Source organism: Tenrec ecaudatus, chromosome 4, assembly GCF_050624435.1.
Source record: "Tenrec ecaudatus isolate mTenEca1 chromosome 4, mTenEca1.hap1, whole genome shotgun sequence".
Lineage (NCBI taxonomy): Eukaryota > Metazoa > Chordata > Mammalia > Afrosoricida > Tenrecidae > Tenrec > Tenrec ecaudatus.
Window position 1 is genome coordinate 18,931,663 of NC_134533.1, and position 19,225 is coordinate 18,950,887.

The following is a 19,225-nucleotide window of genomic DNA, read 5'->3' on the forward strand; positions in this document are numbered from 1 at the left end:
CTCAACTATTACTTTTTGCTCTTACCCGTCTGCGTGCGGCCCCTGAGGAACCGTCCGGCCTTAGTCCATTCAAAATACTCTATGGACAGCCCTTCCTCTTCTCCCCCCTCCCTCTAAGCGACAGCCCTCCGTTAGCCTCATACCTGCCGTATTTGCCTCTACTACGCAACCTTCGTAGACAACACGCTAACTCCGCTATCCTTGAGCCTTCTCCAGCCTCCCCCAACCTCCCAATATCCGTACATCCAGGAGATGCTGTATTAATTAAATCGCTGACACCCAAACCTTTGGCGTCTCGGTGGGAAGGTCAATACGCAGTCATCCTCACTATACCCTCGGCTGTCAAAGTAGCGGTATTACACTCTTGGGTACACCTGTCCAGGGTAAAACCAGTAATCAAAACTGACCATGACCACCAGTGGTCTGCCCAGCCTACTGGTCCTCTATCTCCCCACCTCAGTTGCTTCACCAAACCAGCCAGTCAAACCTAGTATAACCTCCTCTTTCGCTTGGATGTTTTTCTTAAGCAAAAACTATACCACATCCCCAAAGAAGGGTTTGAAACTGACAGGGTAAAGAAAAATTCTTTCTACCATCTACTGCACCACCCCCGGGTGCGCCTCAGCACTCTTTCTTAACTTTCTGCCTTTACCATTTATAGAGGGGTGGATAAGGGTCGTGAATCCAGAAAGGCAATATGTTTTCTATATGACCAAAACTCTAACCCTGCCTGTGCAAAAGAGTGAAAAAATGAGAGCGTCGGCTGCCCCTAGAAGAAGTGCACTGTCCATCATGTTCATTCCTACCCTATTAGCAAATCTCCCCGATTTTACTGGTCAGGAAGCCAATATACCCTAACCATTCCAGATCCCTGGCATAATCGATGGACTAAGCAGGTAGAAGGCGGCTGGTACCATCAATCATGGGACTCCTTTCCCTCCTCCAAGATCTTCATCTGGAGAGCCCTAGTGCAAGTTCAATCCATCGTTCACCATATTATCCAGTCCCAAGAACAATAACTCTCCAACCAAATTTCCAGAACTTCTGAGTCCTCTTTCTCCTGGATAACCTTATTGCAGCAGGGACTTGCCATTGCCAGCCTTACTGGACTAGGCAGCCTTTCCACCTGCCTCATGTGCGCGGCCCTGGAACGCCCTACCCTAGCGGCATTACGGGCCCCTGCCCTGCCACCCTCACTTAACATGACAACCGCACAACCCATAACCATTTCGAATGTCCCCCTGCATATGCAACCAGAAGACACGCAAGTGCCATTCTGCTACTCAAATACATCCTCTCAGTGTTGTAATACAACTCAAATCCCCTCCGGACCGATAACAGCCCCGGAAGGATTTTTCTTCTGTTGCAACAATACTGGATCCAAAAGTCTTCCCACCAACTGGCCTGTGATCTTCCTGAATTTGGCATCATTGCATGTTTTATGTGAGTCTGAAGAGAAATTTATAGATTTGTGTTGGACATATGGACTAATATTGAACATATGGACTTGATCTGGACTGGGCTGGGATGTTTTCTCACTATTCAATTTTTCTTGTATATAAAGTTCTTTCTTATACACATGACACATGAGTGTCTATGAATTTTTTTTCTCTAGTTTACACGGAATAACACAATGTAACACTATTCCATGTTCATGTATAGGAAAGATTGTGAAGAATCTTTGCTGCTCCATGGAATCCATAAATACAACATAATTCCAATCCATATCTCAAGCCACTCTTTAAAGAAATAGAAAAATGAACTGGATTTTCCAATGCATCAGATCTTAAATGATTTTCCTTCTCTACGTAGAGAGGTTTCCGTGTATGCATACAGGATAACTACTCAAATTAACCCAGTATTCTTTGTGATTTGTGCCTTAATTAGATTTCACAGTGTCCACAAGTAAATTTTTTTCACAATAAATTTGTCTTCTGATGCACTGTTCTACATAATTTATCAGTGTAAGCTTTTCCAAATATACTGACAGTATGAATTTGGAAATTGATGACTATTTTCTTGTGCTTCTCAAAATAGTTTTTAACAATGATGCTTTCAGTCAGCTATCACTGATTAAAATTTGTATCTTCCTATGTATATTTCTTTATTCAGTTTTATTTAGAGACTAGTATCACTTTCACAATTACTATCTGTGTGTACTTAAATATTGTGTATTTATATCTGATTAATAGAATCAACACAAAGGATTCTAGATATTTCAGGAGGGTACTAGGCATTTAAATAAGAAATAATTCAAAGTAATGGTACTATAATAAAATAATTTAGACTATATATTTGCTTAATAACAGAATAGATTATGAGACTATTTGTCACATTGAAATTATTTGTAAGTCATAAATCATCCATCATAGTGTAAACACAGAAATTTTAGTTAAACTGTTGATTTAGGTTCAGAAAGCATAATCATAACAAATTCAGAAGATCTTCTATATTACTAAACACTGGCATAAATTAACAAATAATTTATAGTTATAGTGTCCAATAAAACTTCCAGGGGACAAGTATAGGCTCTGATAGAATTGCTTCAAGAAGTATTGAATTAGAAAAAAGGAATGTTGGGAAGGACATAATATTTTATTAAAGATGAAAATATGATGATTAATATGAATTTCAATGATTAAAAGGGAAATTATCCAATTACCATGTGCTGTATCATTCACTTCTCTGTAATTTTGTGGTTACATGCTGTTGAGTTGGACTCATAAGAAACCTACAATGAAGCAAATGTAATCATACATTCTAGAAATATCATTATTAAATAGCATTTCCTATTTCATAGCTTATGAATATTTGAGAATAGTATAGAGTAGAAATGATAATCACAAAATAATAAGAGGCCAATGCATTATTAATTTAGTCAACAGGGTTAAAAATAACTATTTGTCTCCAATATTGCTTACACTGATATTTTGGGGTTAAAAAATAAAATTAAGTTACGCAAGTTTTATTTGGAAAAACTTAGAGATATATGTGCCTAATGAAACCATGCAGGGAAAAAGTGTTTCTTTGGGTAAATTCTGAACTCATTCAGAGTCACAGAGTGAAGCATTGGGTGAAAAACAAGGAAACTTTGGAATGACATAAAGTTTGACTTGAGATTTAAAATGTTCAATTCAATTTGGATGGACATAAGGGAAACAATCCATTTGCCTGTGCTTTACAATCAGCATTTACTGCAAAACCAAAGAGAATGTAATTATATCAACTGGAGTTATGATCAAGTAATATTTGTCTTTTAAAAATCTTATTTAAGCAGCATTTTATTTTGAATATCAAACACAAAGTTTGCTTTGAATTTTAAAGAGCCTGTTGAAAGCATTTTTCACTTCTTTGTTTCTTAAACTGTAAATGAAGGGATTGAGCATGGGGATGATTAACGTGTAAACCACAGAGACCATTGTGTCACTTTCATATGAATGCCCAGATTTAGGCTGCAGATACATAAAGAGGAGAGTCCCATAGAACACAGTCACCACTGTCAGGTGAGAACCACATGTGGAGAATGCCTTTTTCCTGCCCGCGGCAGAATTCATTCGAATTATGGCTATCAGAATAAACATGTAGGACCCAATGAGTACCAAGAGGGAGGAAATGATATTAAAGGCTGAAAATGCTATGATCAACAATTCTATTTCTCGTGCATTTGAACAGAGCAAAGGTAGCATGGGAGTATTATCACAATAGAAATGACTGATGACATTAGAGCCACAGAAAGTCGAGGTAAAAATCTTACTGGTGCATATCAGAGTCTGAGAGGTACTGTAGAGATAGGGGATTCCCACAAGTGCATGGCACACTCTTGGGGACATGATGACATTGTAGAGTAGAGGTTTGCAGATGGCCACGTAGCGGTCATAGGCCATGGACGACAGGACGAACAATTCACTGATAAGAAACAGAAGGTAAAAAGCCATTTGTGTGATACATTCATAATAGGATATGGAATTTTTATGACAAACAAGATTTATTAGCATCTTAGGATAAATGACAGTCGAATCACCAAGATCAATGAAGGCCAGGTGTCTGATGAAAAAATACATGGGTGTGTTTAGGCGGGCGTCTACCTTGGTCAGGAAAATCAGGCCTATATTTGCAAACACTGTGATCAAGTAGACAATAAGGAAGATTCCAAGAAGGGCAAAATGCAGCTCAGAGCTCCGTGTGACTCCAATGAGAATGAACTCTGTCAGTACTGTTCGATTCCTGTGGTCCATTTAGTCCTGCGACCCTTTCTGGGAAGAACAGAGGAATTGGTATTGGTGTTCAGGTCTATTAGTTAAACAAATTAAACTAATTGTAGACAGAATGGAAACTTTTTCTTCATACATTGGAATGGAAAATAATCCCTGAATCTTATTTTATTTAGCATGAGGTGTATAAGAACCTCCTTTCCAAAATTGTGGGATCCTCCCTGGTGCATAGTGGGTGGTGAGTAGGGTTGCTAACCCCATGGCAGCAGTCTGAAACCACCTGTCACTCTGCAGTGAAAGACAACGCTTTCCTATCCCATGAAGAGTTACAGCCTTGCAAACGCACGCGGGGATTTCTACCCTGTCCGTAGGGTTGCTGTGGATTGGACCTGTCTCAATGGCAATGACTTTGTTTATTTTTAATGAAAGCTGCTATTCATTATTGTGACATAGATTATATTTTCAATGAGCAATATACATTTTTAAGTATACCATATTAATAATTTAGAGGTAATACCTCGTATACGTAATATTTTCTCTACACTGGGATACTTGCCTTCTTTTGCTTCCTTATGTTTCTGAGAAATTTTGTGGGATTTTCGTATTCTTGAAATGGTGGACAGATGTAATATGAAGTTAGTGAATCTTATATTTGGTTTACTCATCAGCAGGAGCCCTTACTGCAGCCACATAGTTATAAACCCATGTCCATGGATTCCATGCCAACCCATAATAACCATGTAATATGGAGCAGAATTGTCCCTCACAGTTTCCAGGATTCCCAATCTTAGGAAACAGACTCCCACATCTTTCTCTCCTATTGGAAGAAGTCACTAACCGTTTGGGCAACAGTCAGTGCTGGACTACAGCATCACTACGAAACCTCATACAGTTGTTTATCTGAGAAACCACTTAACTCACTGCCATCAAGTCAATTCTGCCTCATGGCAACCCTATAGGACAAGGTAGAACTGCACGAATGGGTTTCTGAGAAAGGAACTATGCAGGATTAGAAAGCCCACTTTTTCTCCCATAGAGCACCAGGTGGTTTCAGACTGTGCATCTTATGAATCACAGCCCTGTAGATCACCACTATCCAACCAGAGCTCCTCTTTTATCTAATGAAATCTGGGAAAGTAACACATTTCATCCCTGATCAACTAATATTACTCCACCTATTCCATTATGTCTTAATTTCTATTGCACCTACCTAATGCCATGTTGTATGAGAGAGCTTGCAGACACTATTAATAAGGAAGGAATCGACCTTCAATTTTTTTTATCTTTAGTGGTTACATTTATAGGATTCAAAGCCAGTGATATGTATCATAAAATAATTTTCTGTCTTGGAAATCTTTTACCAGCTAGTATCTTCATATGTATTATTATATTTAGCATTTAATTGTTTTATTCATAATTTTGTGTTACTCGTGCCCTTGTTCTGTATGTCACAATTTTTTACTCTAAATGTAACAGTTAAATATTCTAGATTCAAATTTATGTCCAGTCTATATTTATAATTTTACTTATTTTTACTTTTGTTGCTAGGTATTATTGAGTCAATTTTATATCCACAGTCTGCTCTCCCAAGTGACAGAATAGAACTGCCTATTGTGTTCTTAGGCATTGTCAGTTTTCTTAAGTAGAGTCATGTCTGTGGTAGACTGCTAAGTCTTTTCTAACAGATATTTCATGAATCCAAACTGCTAAACAGGACTCTTGTTTTTAAACTTTTTGTAGAAAAAAAGTATCATCAAGACCCACAGTAATTGAATTAATTCTCACTAATATCTAGGTTTATATCATTATTCAATGACTTTGGATATTTCATTTTTCTAAAATTTTTCCATACAATCTCAATAATGGAGTATTTATGACATTTAAACATGTGTCCATTTATTATATTACTTAAATCAATATCTTCCCTATAACTGCACAACAGAAAAATTAAAGAGAATAACACACTGATTTTCTAGTATTTCAATATTAAGTTCTTCCCTTTGTCATTTCTCATTGTTCTATGAAGAAGCCCCATAAGCTGAAGTAGAAATCTCTGAATGTAGCTTGTGAAGGTGCCATAGACAAACCCCCTTGCAGGCCTTTTGAACCTCCTCTCACATTTAGTGGGTGTCTGCTTCTATAAAGATCAGAGCTTGGAAACCCAATAGGCAGTTCTATTATACCCTATGAATCAGAATTGAGTCTACAGCAATGGTTTGGGTCTTTTAAAAATTAGTATTTTATTTATTGTTCACATGTAGTCTACTTTTGATGATATTAAAACCCCAAACCAAAAACAACAAACTCCATCCATTGTGTAGTTACGGACTCCTAGTGACTCTGCAGAGCAGGGTAGAACTGCCTGGTGCATTTCTGAGACGGTAACAGATTACTGAACTAGAAAGCCCCATCTCTCTTCCACGGAGGGGCTAGTGGTTTGAACATGTGGACCTTGCAAATCACAGCCCAGCGCATAACCACTGGAATACCAGGGTTAGAACACTGCAAAGTGTGCTTTTCAGTTCAAAATGCTCATTGGCATATAATACTTTGAGTATTATTGGGATGTAATGGAATATTAAGTTTATCCTGCACAAGTTTGGAGTTGGAACTCTCAAGAATCACCAACAATGTTCACATTCGCAGCTGGGGGTCCAGCACTTCTTTGCTGAGGATGTTTTTTGGTCCTGTGACCCTTGGAAGAGCCATCTGTGAATCTTCTCATTTTTAACGTTAGTTTTGGCACCTGGTCCACATACTAGGAGACCATGATAACACTGAGGGATTTTAGCCTCCTCCACCCCTTCTTCCCAAATGAACAAGTCTTTTGTTTCTCCACTTAAATTCATTCTTCACTCTAAGTCCCTATTCCAATGTAAGAATGATAAACAGGCACTTTTGGGAGATCATTTTTATCTGAAATATGCTAATCCTGGAACTATTATTGGGTTCCATTGTAGGATAGACTTAATTGTGGATTGATTACAGGAATTCATAACCCAATAGAAATCTTATCACTTTGAAATCTTCAGTGATTTCCTAAGTATTATTCTAACACATATTAAGTCAACTTCTATTTCCATTGTCAGTCACTAATTATTCACTAAGTCCTTAATTTCATGAAATTTTCTTTTGTAGAGAAGAATATCAGTGGTTTGTTCTGGACATCTTAATTTATCAATTTGAAACAGATCTATTCAAAGCAGACAGGAACCAGAAGTAGTTAGACCTGGTGATAATAGCTAGGATTTATTCTGCACATTCTCCACGGTTCTGTAACTTTTAGAAAGCACAAATCTCATTTGTCAGTCTACTCGGTTTCCAGTGCATATTTTGAAAACTAAGACTTATTCATAGGTAATGTAGTAATGGTAAGACACAACCCACAAGTCATAAAGACAATAGAAATGAAAACAACAAAAACATGACTTTTATTGCCAATGCTATTCTTAAAATCATTTCCAGTTTATCAATTATTTCAAAGTTCATCTGTAAACTAAATACATTTCTAAGCAAATAATTGCATACAGAGACCATTTATTATTAACCAAAAATTGCATATGACTTATACAAATAAAGAAAATTCAAATGTACTGACGGCCTGGCAGTCCTGTCTTTAATAAATGTATTTGAGTGATATTAGAGATTAGGTTATCCTACATTAACGCTCTCTCTTTACTTGCAGTATCTACATGCCACTCGCAACTTAAACCAATCAAGTAGGTTTAGCGACTTGCTCAAATGATCAAGTAATGAAAGAATGTCCTGAAAACACCCTAACTACACAGGGAACCCCGTTCAATAAAGTAGATACCTGAAGGGATTTGTTAGGAATGGCTCTATGAATGTCTACACACAAATGCCATAAGTTATGGGAATGTACCAGGATCCCGTGGAACAGCAGAATGAAGGAAATTCTTACCAGTCCTCCTTAAATAAAGAATATGGATTTTCTTCTCCCCAAGTATTGCTTCTTTTCCTTTGGTAGCAAGAATTTATGGTTGTTGTCCTTTGTGATGTTCCCTGAGGAAGGAGGTTGTAATTTGCTGATTCTGTAAAATTATCTGAGAGACTTTTTAAATGTGCCCGATGTGCCCGCTAATTATCTTGGACACCCATCCTATTTCCCATTGGAACAAATTTGAAGGGAAGGAATAAATCAACAGAAATTATATGTGCAGCCCCATGGAGACATGTGTGATGTAAAGGAACACACGTACAGTCAATTATGAATGTTACATCAGAAAAGTGAAAATAAAAATCCCAGGGCAACATCAGTAAAATGAAAAGATTTGCAAAGTCATGATGACATATTATTGTTATGGATGATTTTTCTCATTATTTGAATGATACATTTTTAAGATATATCTAGCAAACAAGGTTGTATATATGTATCATGTAATACAACATGTATATTCAGAGTACACTAAGTTCAGGAAAAGCAATGTAGTTTACCTTTAGTCACACAATTAATGATTATTGAAGTTAATAATGGATCTAATCTTTAAATTTTATTTAAATAACATAAATATCCATGGTATAAAACATCATGCATTTATTTGTTTAATATTTTGGAAATTGATGAGAGTTTACATAGCAGGTCAATTTCCCACTTAACCTTTAATATAAATTTTGTTCCATCCCATGAAGTGTAATCCCCATAAAGTAACTTCATTTATCCCACATCCTCCCTGTGTTTCTCACTTTCATTCCTTCTTTCCTATTCCCATCTGTGTTAGTCTGGGTAGACTAGAGAAACAAAATTCATAAACACTCATGATATATAAGAGAGTTTATATAAAGGGTAATTGTACATTAAGCATCCCAACCATTCCAGTTCAAGCCTGTAATGCCGACATTAGCCTATATGTCCCACACCGATCTGCAATGTCCTCCTCAAAGTCACAAAACACATGTAATGATGCCAAATGTAGGAGGAAAGCAGAATCAGTGAACGTGTAAGCATCTCAGCATTGCCAGGGGTCTCCACACGGGTGCTCCAGCCCCCAGGGCTGCATCGGGGTAGGTCCATGTGGCTTCTCCTCGGGGATGTCTCTCAGGAAGTGAGCCTTGCCAGCTGAAGCAGGGAACTTGCTAAGGAAGACCCATCCATTTTACTACCAGCTTGTGACCAATTGCACAGTGACCGTCAAAAGTGAAAGACCCTAGTCACCCAGCACTTAAAAAAGCTGAGCCTTAACAATAATAACCCATTTAAAGAGCCCATCCCTGTGGAAACCAAAGAATGCAACCCAAGCACTCTTACAAAAGTGAACAAAAACCTAGACCACTGGGGATATCCAACCAGACAAGAAGAGAGGCTAGCAGAAGTGTCAGAATATACCAGACAAGATTATGCCACTATGAGACAGACTAAACTCAGAAAGGAAAAACAGACATAGACTGGCTAGACACCCTTTAGGACAAAAGAGCTAGCATAATACAGCTTGCTGGATGAGAATTATTGAATATTATTTCCATTTGTGAGAATCACGAGGTATAAGACACATTGAGGAGATATTGGGAAAGTCACTTGGAGGACATGGGTTCCCTATGGTTCCGGGTTAGCCTTGCCTACCATATAGTAGGGCCCTACATAGATGTGTCATGGTATACTGAGAAATTAAGGTGGCATGCCCCCAAGGAAGGGTCGCACGTGCTAAGAAAGTTGGCACTGCTTAAAATGATGTATGACAATATATTACAGACCCTCACAGTGACTCCTGCCGACGAACACATTAAACGGGGCTTTCTCACAGGTGCACCTGATAACTCAAAATTAATTTATGCTTCTGCCTTGCAAGGATGCAGAACACTAGGAGAAATGATGAGAGCACAACAACTACAAAGAGACCTTGGTCTAGGACAGCCGAGATCTCATTTTTGGCAAGAAGAACAAACCCATCAGTGGGAATTCAGAGGGGTGGTCCTCAGAAAACTCCACAAGATATAGATATAATTTAATAGAACAAGTAATATTGTCTGCCTATACAGCCCCCCAACAGGCTGAACCGTCGATCAAGATCAGGAGTGTGTGCTTAGGACACACACACCCATTGTACAAAAAAACTATTCTTATCCCCGAACACAGGAAGGGAGTTAGTCTGGACCCCAAACAGATTGCTTGGAGATGGAATCACTAACAACTGACTATGAAAAATACAGGAACTCCAAGTACGATCCTTGAAACCTTGGCAGAGTTTAAAGTAGAGCTCCCTATTAAAGACATAGGAGAAACAGAGCCTCTGGCCCAAAAATTGGGCATTGGGGTCCTGGGTTTGCTCCCGAACTCACAGATGTTTGGTTCACAGATGGATCCTCCATTGTGCGTAATCATGAGACACTACGGAAGGCGGCAGCAATCAGGGTGGAGGACAACAAACTCTTAATCAAAGAGAGTAAGACTAAATCAGCACAACATGCTGAATTAATAGCAGTTAAATTGGCAATAACACAAAGCATAAAAGAAAATCAAAATATCCATATATTTTCAGAGTCTTGGGCGGTTGCTTATGGCATTGCCCTTTGGTCAGGAAATTGGGCTGTTAGACATTTTAAAATCAACAGCCAAGACATTTGGAATAGAGAAATATAGGGGATAATTATATGATTTGAAAGACAAAATAACTATTAAAATTACCCACGTGTAGGCCCATCAAAAAAAAAAAGAAGACAGGGTGATGAATGGAATAATAAGGCAGACCAGCCATAAACTATCTCAGTGGTTATGAGAGGGAAGATATATATCTACCCCAAAGGTAAGCCCCCCAGAACTAATTAAACGTGAGGAGAGAGAATATAGGACACCAGGAAAAGAGAAAGTGACACTCAAGAAGGAAGATAAACCATTGGGGGAATCTCAGATTGATATATTAAGTATACATGGTTTTGGGACATGCAGTATACAACTGGATAATGGAGGGACATTTGAGGGTCACTTGGCCCAAGGTAAAGAAAGCTATAAGGAAACCCCTAGCATGCAAAGATAAGATGTCTAAATTTACCAGGAGAGGACATGTACAGGAAGAGACCAGGCTTAATCAACGCTTACAGATAGACGACATAGACCCACTTATATTTTTGCAAAGTCAATACATTTGTGTAAACATAGATAAACTCACTTCTCTAGGAATGCTAAACCCATGGAAACACCCTGACACACAGATAACAAGATCATTAGATCGCTGATGCGCCAATTATGGACCACCAGTGAGTATGAAATCCAATCAGGGATCCCATTTTAAAAATAGAATAATAAGAGAATGGACAAAGAATTGGGATGTACAATGAACCAATCACCTAACCTATAATCCACAAGCGGTGGGCCTTGTATAAAGGATTGATGGTTTAATAAAAGAAAAATTTTAAATTCAGAAATTAAAAAATAAGGGACACCTGTGATCTCATGGAAGAGACCATTAACTGGAAAAGCCTTGAAACTCACCTGGACAAACCGCTGCACCATATACAGCTTCTCGCAACAATATCTACTAGTGTCCCTTTTAATATTCACCTGGAACATCTTCTTCGCCATTTGGCTGACCAGATAAAGTTCAACAATATCTTGGGATATATCCCATCGACCTACCTGCTAATCTGCACTCCCACGTCGCTAAACCTTTAATATTGCACCTCCGAAGAATTCCACAACAATCCCATGGGCATACCCTCCAAGGATCTGGTCATGGCCCCCCCACATTTTCCTGGAGTGGAGATTTGGGTTCCATTGACTTTGATGGAATCCTACGTTGTTATGGGTCCAGGGATAACTCAGAAGACCCTGGACCCAACCCCAAGAGACAATGTATATAAAATATATATGAGGCTGATAACGTCCTCTGAGGATTTGGAAGACCCCAACGAAATAATAGTCCACGATGAAGATTTCTTCTCTAAAACCTTAGCCATCATGGATATTGATTCGGAAAATGAGGACACTGACCCTCAAAAGATGTGAAAGTTGACAGTGAGCAAAGAATGGCGCGATCACTGTACGATGGAGATAAAGACTACAAGGGTACAATAATGTCCCAATAGAGAAGAACTTCTCCACACTAGATTGTCAAATGGACTTAAATAAATGTAGTTTACCACATTCTTGCAACGTGAAGTGAAAGTTCAGAAATTTTACCCAAAAAAATTGCCCAACTTATGTATCCCATACCTCTTATATCACCTCACTGCTTAATGACAGCTACACAAAATCTGAAGTTTCCTGGACACTCATCTAGATTTTATCCCTAAAACCTATCTAGGGCACTTTAACAGATACTATTTGTTCTGGTTCTATTATATACCTAGAATATTAGACCTGGACTCTGAAGAGGGGGCAGAAAATAATGAGAGTGTCTCTCCAACAACCGTGGATGCAGCAGGAGATAAGGTAACTGTAGAAAGCACCACCACACCACCTGCTACTGCCAGATTTGAAATGCCTAACCCAAAACGTCACTTCGGTTTGGAAAAAGTGCCTATGCCCTGGGGATAATTTGAGGGCTTTTAACAGAGACATCAATGTCACTACCTTCAAATTGACTGAATTTCCCAATTTTCATACCTTTGGAAATGTTTGTGTATATGGTGACATAAAATGTCCACCTTTAAAGAGAGACCATGCATTTGTCTCTGAAGATTACTATAATGAGCAATTGTACCATCATAATTGGACCACTGAAATTTTGCCCCAGAATATTGTCCACCGGGATCCAGACCATAGTACAAAGTCTCCGGAATGTATGATACCCCTATGGGCTTGCACTCATGTGCCAATATCAGCCAAGTCTGTACCGATGCCTTTGTTGATAAGAGGGCTGTCAACCTTTCATTTAGTACAGATAGACGGGACCAACAACAAGTAAAATTTTACGCTAATAAAATAAAAATTTGTATAGAAATAGACAACACCAACACAGTATTTAAATTAATGGACTTGTATTATAATGATTGGCAGTGGTTCCCCCAAAGTCCCTCACTGGCTGAAGGTTGGGAAACCCCCACAATATCCAGTAGAGATCATTGCAAGATATATAATTATAGTGACCTTAACAATTGGAAGGACAGATGGTATAAAAATTTTACCTGGGGACAAGATAACTCGATAACGGTGACAAATATACAGATATTGAAAGACATAACCCCAGAAGGTGACCAAATATATGTAATACTCACAAAGGAAACCAGGGAGTGCATGAAGGATAAGCTTGTGGTCTTCAACATTAAAGATTACAATGGGTCACCTACATTTCTTATAGGTGCCATAGACATAGATTTTGAACTACCAAACTATTTTTGTTGGAATACCATAAAATATAAGAGATGCTCCTCCATGGGGCAAATTCAGAATTGGACATTAATATGTGGGACCACCTTTAAAGAAACTCATGCCACCCCTCTCACATCTAAGAGTAAATTTGCATCTGCCTAAAGAAATGACCCACCTTTCCCATGCCAGGCTGAAGATCCCACGATCAATCTAACTTATGTTAATTCCTACTTCAAAATGGGTCAGAAATTTGAGTGGTGGAATAATTGGGGATTTGATACTGATTTCCAAAGACTTCTGATCACGGATCATACATTCTACTGATACTATATGACGGAGTAAAATGGATGAATGAAATTTGGACAATTAAACATAGCAGTGTTTATTGGGAAAAGGAATTAATATTACCCATTTGGATCAAACCAATCTCCTGTGAAGATTGCTACGTTTCTAGCAACAGCATTAGAACACACAAAATACACAGAGATTGTTTCAATGAGGTCTATTGCATGATAACCACATTACAGAAAGAATGGACTATTGGAAATTAAACCCCGTCACCATTCACTTTAACAGCACCAACTTCCCTACCTATCTTTGGCCAGCCAAAGTTAGTATATGCTAAACCTGAGTTACTGAGAATTCAATATTCATTCAACATTGAGGATTTCAAGGTCAAAAATTATATTCCCTGGTGTTCACCACATGCTAATAATGTGCAACTACCTGAAATCCCCAGATAATCACACCAGGTGGATCTAGAAAACACCTGTCTCTAAACATGTTTGCAGGGGCAATTTTTGGCATTGCAGACTTAGCATGGGATGATGCCCAAGAGGCAGAAATCCAAGATATAAAAATTAAGCTGAAAAATCTGGAACACATGAAAGGCGACGTTTTAAATTTCCAAAAGACAATACACAATTTGTCTGGACTGCTAACCTCTCCCTTGAAAAAGCCACTAAAAGTAACATGGAGGTTAATTTCAACATCACACAACCCAGTGGCTGTGACTCTGAGGTAGTTAGTTTATTGTGTCAACTTGGCTGATAAACACATGTGGGATTAATTGAAGGATGGAGAGATAAATGGCTCCTCGAGCATCATCATGCTTTTCTCTTGTTCTCTGATCATCAGGTGTGTGTGTGTGTGTGTCTGCCTTGCTTGTTCTGTGCCTCTATTTGTGAGCTACACTATCTGTGGGACACCTAACCCATGGACTGTGTGCTGTGATTTGAGGTTCCTTCAAGAGCTGCTTCACCACCATTGGAATTTATATCTCTTAAGCTGGGCACTGTTAGACCCTGTCATCTGGCTGACTGTTGATGACCTGCCTTGCTGTTTTCTGTCTTCCCCTGAGAGCCTGGACTGCACTACAGTGGACTAACCGACGGCTCTTAAGACTTGAAGGATGGCCAGTGCCTTACAACTAACCATATTTGAAATGAAATCTGCTGAAGGAAGGCAAAAAGCCTTCCCTACATGTGGATCTCACTTGACAGTGGTGGTAGTGTTCTATGGGTCTCTATTGTTCATGTATGTGCAGCCTGAATCTGCTCATCCTTTTAGCACTGACAAAATTACCTCTGTGTTATACGCATTAGTCATCCCTATGCTTAACCCGTTCATGGGCAGCTTAAGAAACAAAGAGGTACAAAATGCCTTCCACAGGATCTTTAAGAACCCCTGCATTCTATTTCATATAAAATATTGCTCAGGTAAGTTAGGAAATCTGTAACTGCTGTTTAATGATGATCATATTTCTACTCAATATAATGGTATTTTCACCATTATGGATGCAACTCAACTGTTTGTAATCACAAAAGAATAAGACAGAGAATGATAAAGCACATATACATCTAATTGTTTCCACTTTACTCATTTATGTTCATATTAAATATCATATTTTCACCTGAAATTAAATATAATGTCTTGCTCAAGATTTCTTGTTTCTAGTTCAGTCTAACTGTAAGTGATTCCATGGAAGCTAAATTGTCCCTTTGAACATTTATTAGACACCATTGTTTGAAATTTTGTATTAAAGTATGTCAGTGTTAGTGTGGTAAAGGATCTTCTGAATTTTATTTTGATTGTATTTTCTGAACCTAAATAGCCATGCAATCAAAGTATCTTTGTTCACACAATGCATGATTTATTCATGTGAAATTTTTGACAAAAAGTCCTGGTGATCTACAATTAAGCAATTACATAAAGTAGTTTATTTTAACATGTTCTTATTAGGTGCTGTTGAGTTGGTTCTTATAAATAGTGACCCTATGCACAAGGGAACATAACTCTGCATAGTCCTGTGCCTTCCTCACAATCATTTGCATTCCCAAGCCTATTGTCGCAGTCACTGGGTCAATCAGTCTTTCAGAGCTTCCTCATTTGGCCACTCCTGTACTCTGCAATATGTCCAGAGGATGCAAGACGAAGTCTTTCCATCCTTGCCACGAAGGAGCTCTCTGCTCCTACTTCTTCAAGACTGATGGATGTGTCCTTTCAGCAGTCCAGGGTACTTTCAATATGTTTCTCCAGCCCCACAATTCAGATCCATGAACCCTTCTTCTGTCTTCCTTATGCACTGTCCAAGTTTCACATGCACGTGACACAATGGAAAACACCACAGTTTGGATCAGGCTCACATTATACCTCAAAACAGCCTCCTTGCTTTTCAATACTCTAAAGAGGTCTTGTGCAGTGGATGAACCTAATGAAACATGTCTTTTGTTCTCTTGACTACTGCTTCCATGAACACTGATTGTGGAGCCAAGCAAGACAAAACCCTTCAGAGCTTTAACACTTTCTCCATTCATCATAATGTATCCTATTGGTCCTCTGGTGAAGGTTTTGGCCTTCTTGGCATTGAAGTGAAATGTACACGTTTTAATACAGTAGCATTTAATTAGATTTATTTCCTCTTTAGAGACTTGGTGCTCTCCCTAAATACCTACTTCTTTGTGCTGATTTTATTGATTAGATCTAAATATAGAGCAAGTAATTGTGTAAGTGATCCTGGATTTAAAAAAAGATGTATTGGAAAGACTAAATGATGTATCAATGGCAATAAAGTAATGGAGAACATTATGGTAAAAAATATTTTATGAACCAGAAGAAAATATTGACACATTTTCCAAGTTATATCAATTAACTAGGAAAGTGTGGTATTGGTAAAGAAGGAAAAATAATATGTCAACAAGACAAGTCTTTGTAATAAAATATTTACTTTTAAGCACTCAAAAATAATGAAGGCAAATAGAAGTGGGAATCTGGCTGCCAGAAAACAACCATCAGAAGACCTTCTCAGCTCATCCAAAGAGAATCTCATGCTCCTTGGAACTCAGAATAATAACTGAAAAACTAAGGACACCAAAATCTCTTACACTCACAGATCGGCAGCCTCAGCTGTTTATAACTCTCTTTCTTCATTGGCCAGTGGCCTGAATTGCTTAACTGTGCACCCACCTCCTTTGCGCTCACAAACTATTATCTGCTCCCACTTCCATTTACCCAGACACACCTCGCCCCCTGCTGGTATCTGGGGACCCTGCATGGATAGCAGACTTCATGGGAAGATTTGGTTCAGATATCCATTGGCCCCAAGCAATATATTTTGCCATGTTTAAAATGTTTTTTCTTACTTCCAATGTTTATAATTACTGAAGCACATTTTAGAGGGAGACTGAAGCGTTTGGGAGACCATTTGTTTTGTTTTGTCATGTTGGTTCCTGTGGAATAAAATCTTGATAATTTAAAGAAGTCATTTAAATGATAGTACATAACAAACGTGAAGGTCGTGTTAACCCCAACTGATTACAAACTCGTGAGTCTCAATAAAACTGTTCTCAACAACATTTTCATTTGTTTTTATGTTTCAGAAATCTTCCAAGATGCCTCTGAATAGACTTAAGCTACTTATTTTCTTTCCCCCAGCAGCAAACAAGTTAACTATTTGCAATATCCCAGGACTTCTGAAAAGAAACTTAGGAGACATTTCAAAAAAATTTGGAAGACATCATAAAATTCATCTATTAATTTTATAACCCAGAAAACTCAGTATGAAAATATATTGTTAACTTCAAGGTCAACCAATTCATTATTTCCTTGCTTTTGGATTAAATATATTTCTAATGCTTTTGTCTAGGGAATAATAAACCCTATGGATATTTTCGTACAGTAAAATTTCCAAATGCAGGGAGAAAATGACTGAATAAAATTTCATAACTTTTACTGAATTTATTCCTTTGGGACTGACAGGTCAGACTCCATAGAAACTTGAGCTTTTTGTATTGTTTTGGGGAGTTCATATCAGTACCTTTGGGGACAATCTGTGCATGCTATCCTTAATCTGCATCACTCCCAAACTCCACAAACCCATGCATGCTATCCTCAGAATCCAACCTCTCTCTCATTTTTCTGTCCTTTATTTATTAGACAACTCCTAATATTAATGAAAGGATCTCCAAGGTATTCTATATTGCTACATGTAAAAGGCAAGGTAAAGAAAAGTTACTTTTTTGAACATGCATAGAATAATTCTAGATAAATAAAGAACAGTGTGGTAAACTAATTTACCATGTGGAACTCTCCATTGTGCTTTAAACTGCCTTCAACCCCTGCTAGCAGCTAGCCTCCCCCATTCTTCCTTCCCTACCCTACTCTCCTGAGAGACCTTGACTCTCCTGACATGTCTCTGGACTCTGGCTGCACAACTTTCAACAGATGTAAACTACCTTGTTAGACCTTGAGTTGTTACCTGCAGATCTGCTTCTACCCAGCCCCTTTCACCTGACCACCTGACAAGAATGTATCTACTTGAATATCTGTCCTCTTAACTGAGCTCAGCGCTTGGAACTTTTAAAGTCCTGGAATTTCTTTGTCCTGTGTGGAGAGTGATTCAGGGTGGTATCCCACTCCTGATCCAGCTGTATAATAAGGCTTTAATTATTAATAAAATGGTGTGGCTGATCCACCCAGTACAATTACTGGGTTGGAGGGGAAGGACCAATTTTCATGTTTTGTATTTTAATTTTGAACAACATGAATAATTTCACTATTAAAATCTTAAGGAGAATTTTAACCATAGCAGCATACATCTCAGATGTGTTACATCAATGCAGGTCACTCTTTTGAAATTGTGTTGTATGCTTTTCCATTTTTCAGAAATCCAGGATTATATGAATCCAGGGTGGAGGTACTTGAAAGGAGGTGTAAATGGGAATGATGTCAAAGAGTCCACGTAGAAAAAAATGGTTGGACACTGATTGTGGTACCAATTGTATAATTCTACTTGAGATGATTGAAATATGGAATGAAATGTTTTATGGATTAAAACTCAACTTAAAAAGAAATAAAGTGGCTGATAATCTACTCCCTCTGGAAGGAAGAGAGGGGGTGGTGGTGGATTGAACTAGAAGATGTCAGGTTTGGAAATATTTTGAGCAAACAGACACTGGAGAAAATCAATGCTGAAGAGATCCAGGAGCACTGAATCTCTTAAGAGAGAGAGTAAAGCTGAGCAAGTTGAAATGTCCTCAACGGAATGAACATCTGAGGTATTCCAGGGCTTTGAGTATGCAACGAAGAAAGGACACATCATTGAGGGGGTGGGGCTCCACAGCAGTGCATCACACCCCCTGGGAGGCTGTTACAGCAGTGACTGGGCCACTCCTGTGCCCAGGGCTGTTGGGTGCATCAAATTATCAAGGTTCATTCAGCATAGAGCAGCTTTCTTTCTTTCCTTTTCTCTGTT

The 19,225-nt window shown here is 38.4% G+C and overlaps 1 protein-coding gene across 1 annotated transcript; it reads right to left on the bottom strand.

The window, feature by feature from the left end:
• Positions 1-3,293: 3,293 nt before the first annotated feature.
• LOC142446408 (olfactory receptor 8K5-like) lies at positions 3,294-4,235 on the bottom strand. Its single transcript, XM_075548158.1, has one exon. The coding sequence runs from the start codon at positions 4,233-4,235 to the stop codon at positions 3,294-3,296; it is 942 nt and encodes a 313-aa protein (XP_075404273.1).
• Between the last annotated feature and the right edge of the window lie 14,990 nt (positions 4,236-19,225).

Coding starts and splice junctions, on each gene's coding strand:
- LOC142446408 (XM_075548158.1), bottom strand. CDS start 4,235: ATGGACCACAGGAATCGAACAGTACTGACAGAGTTCATTCTCATTGGA.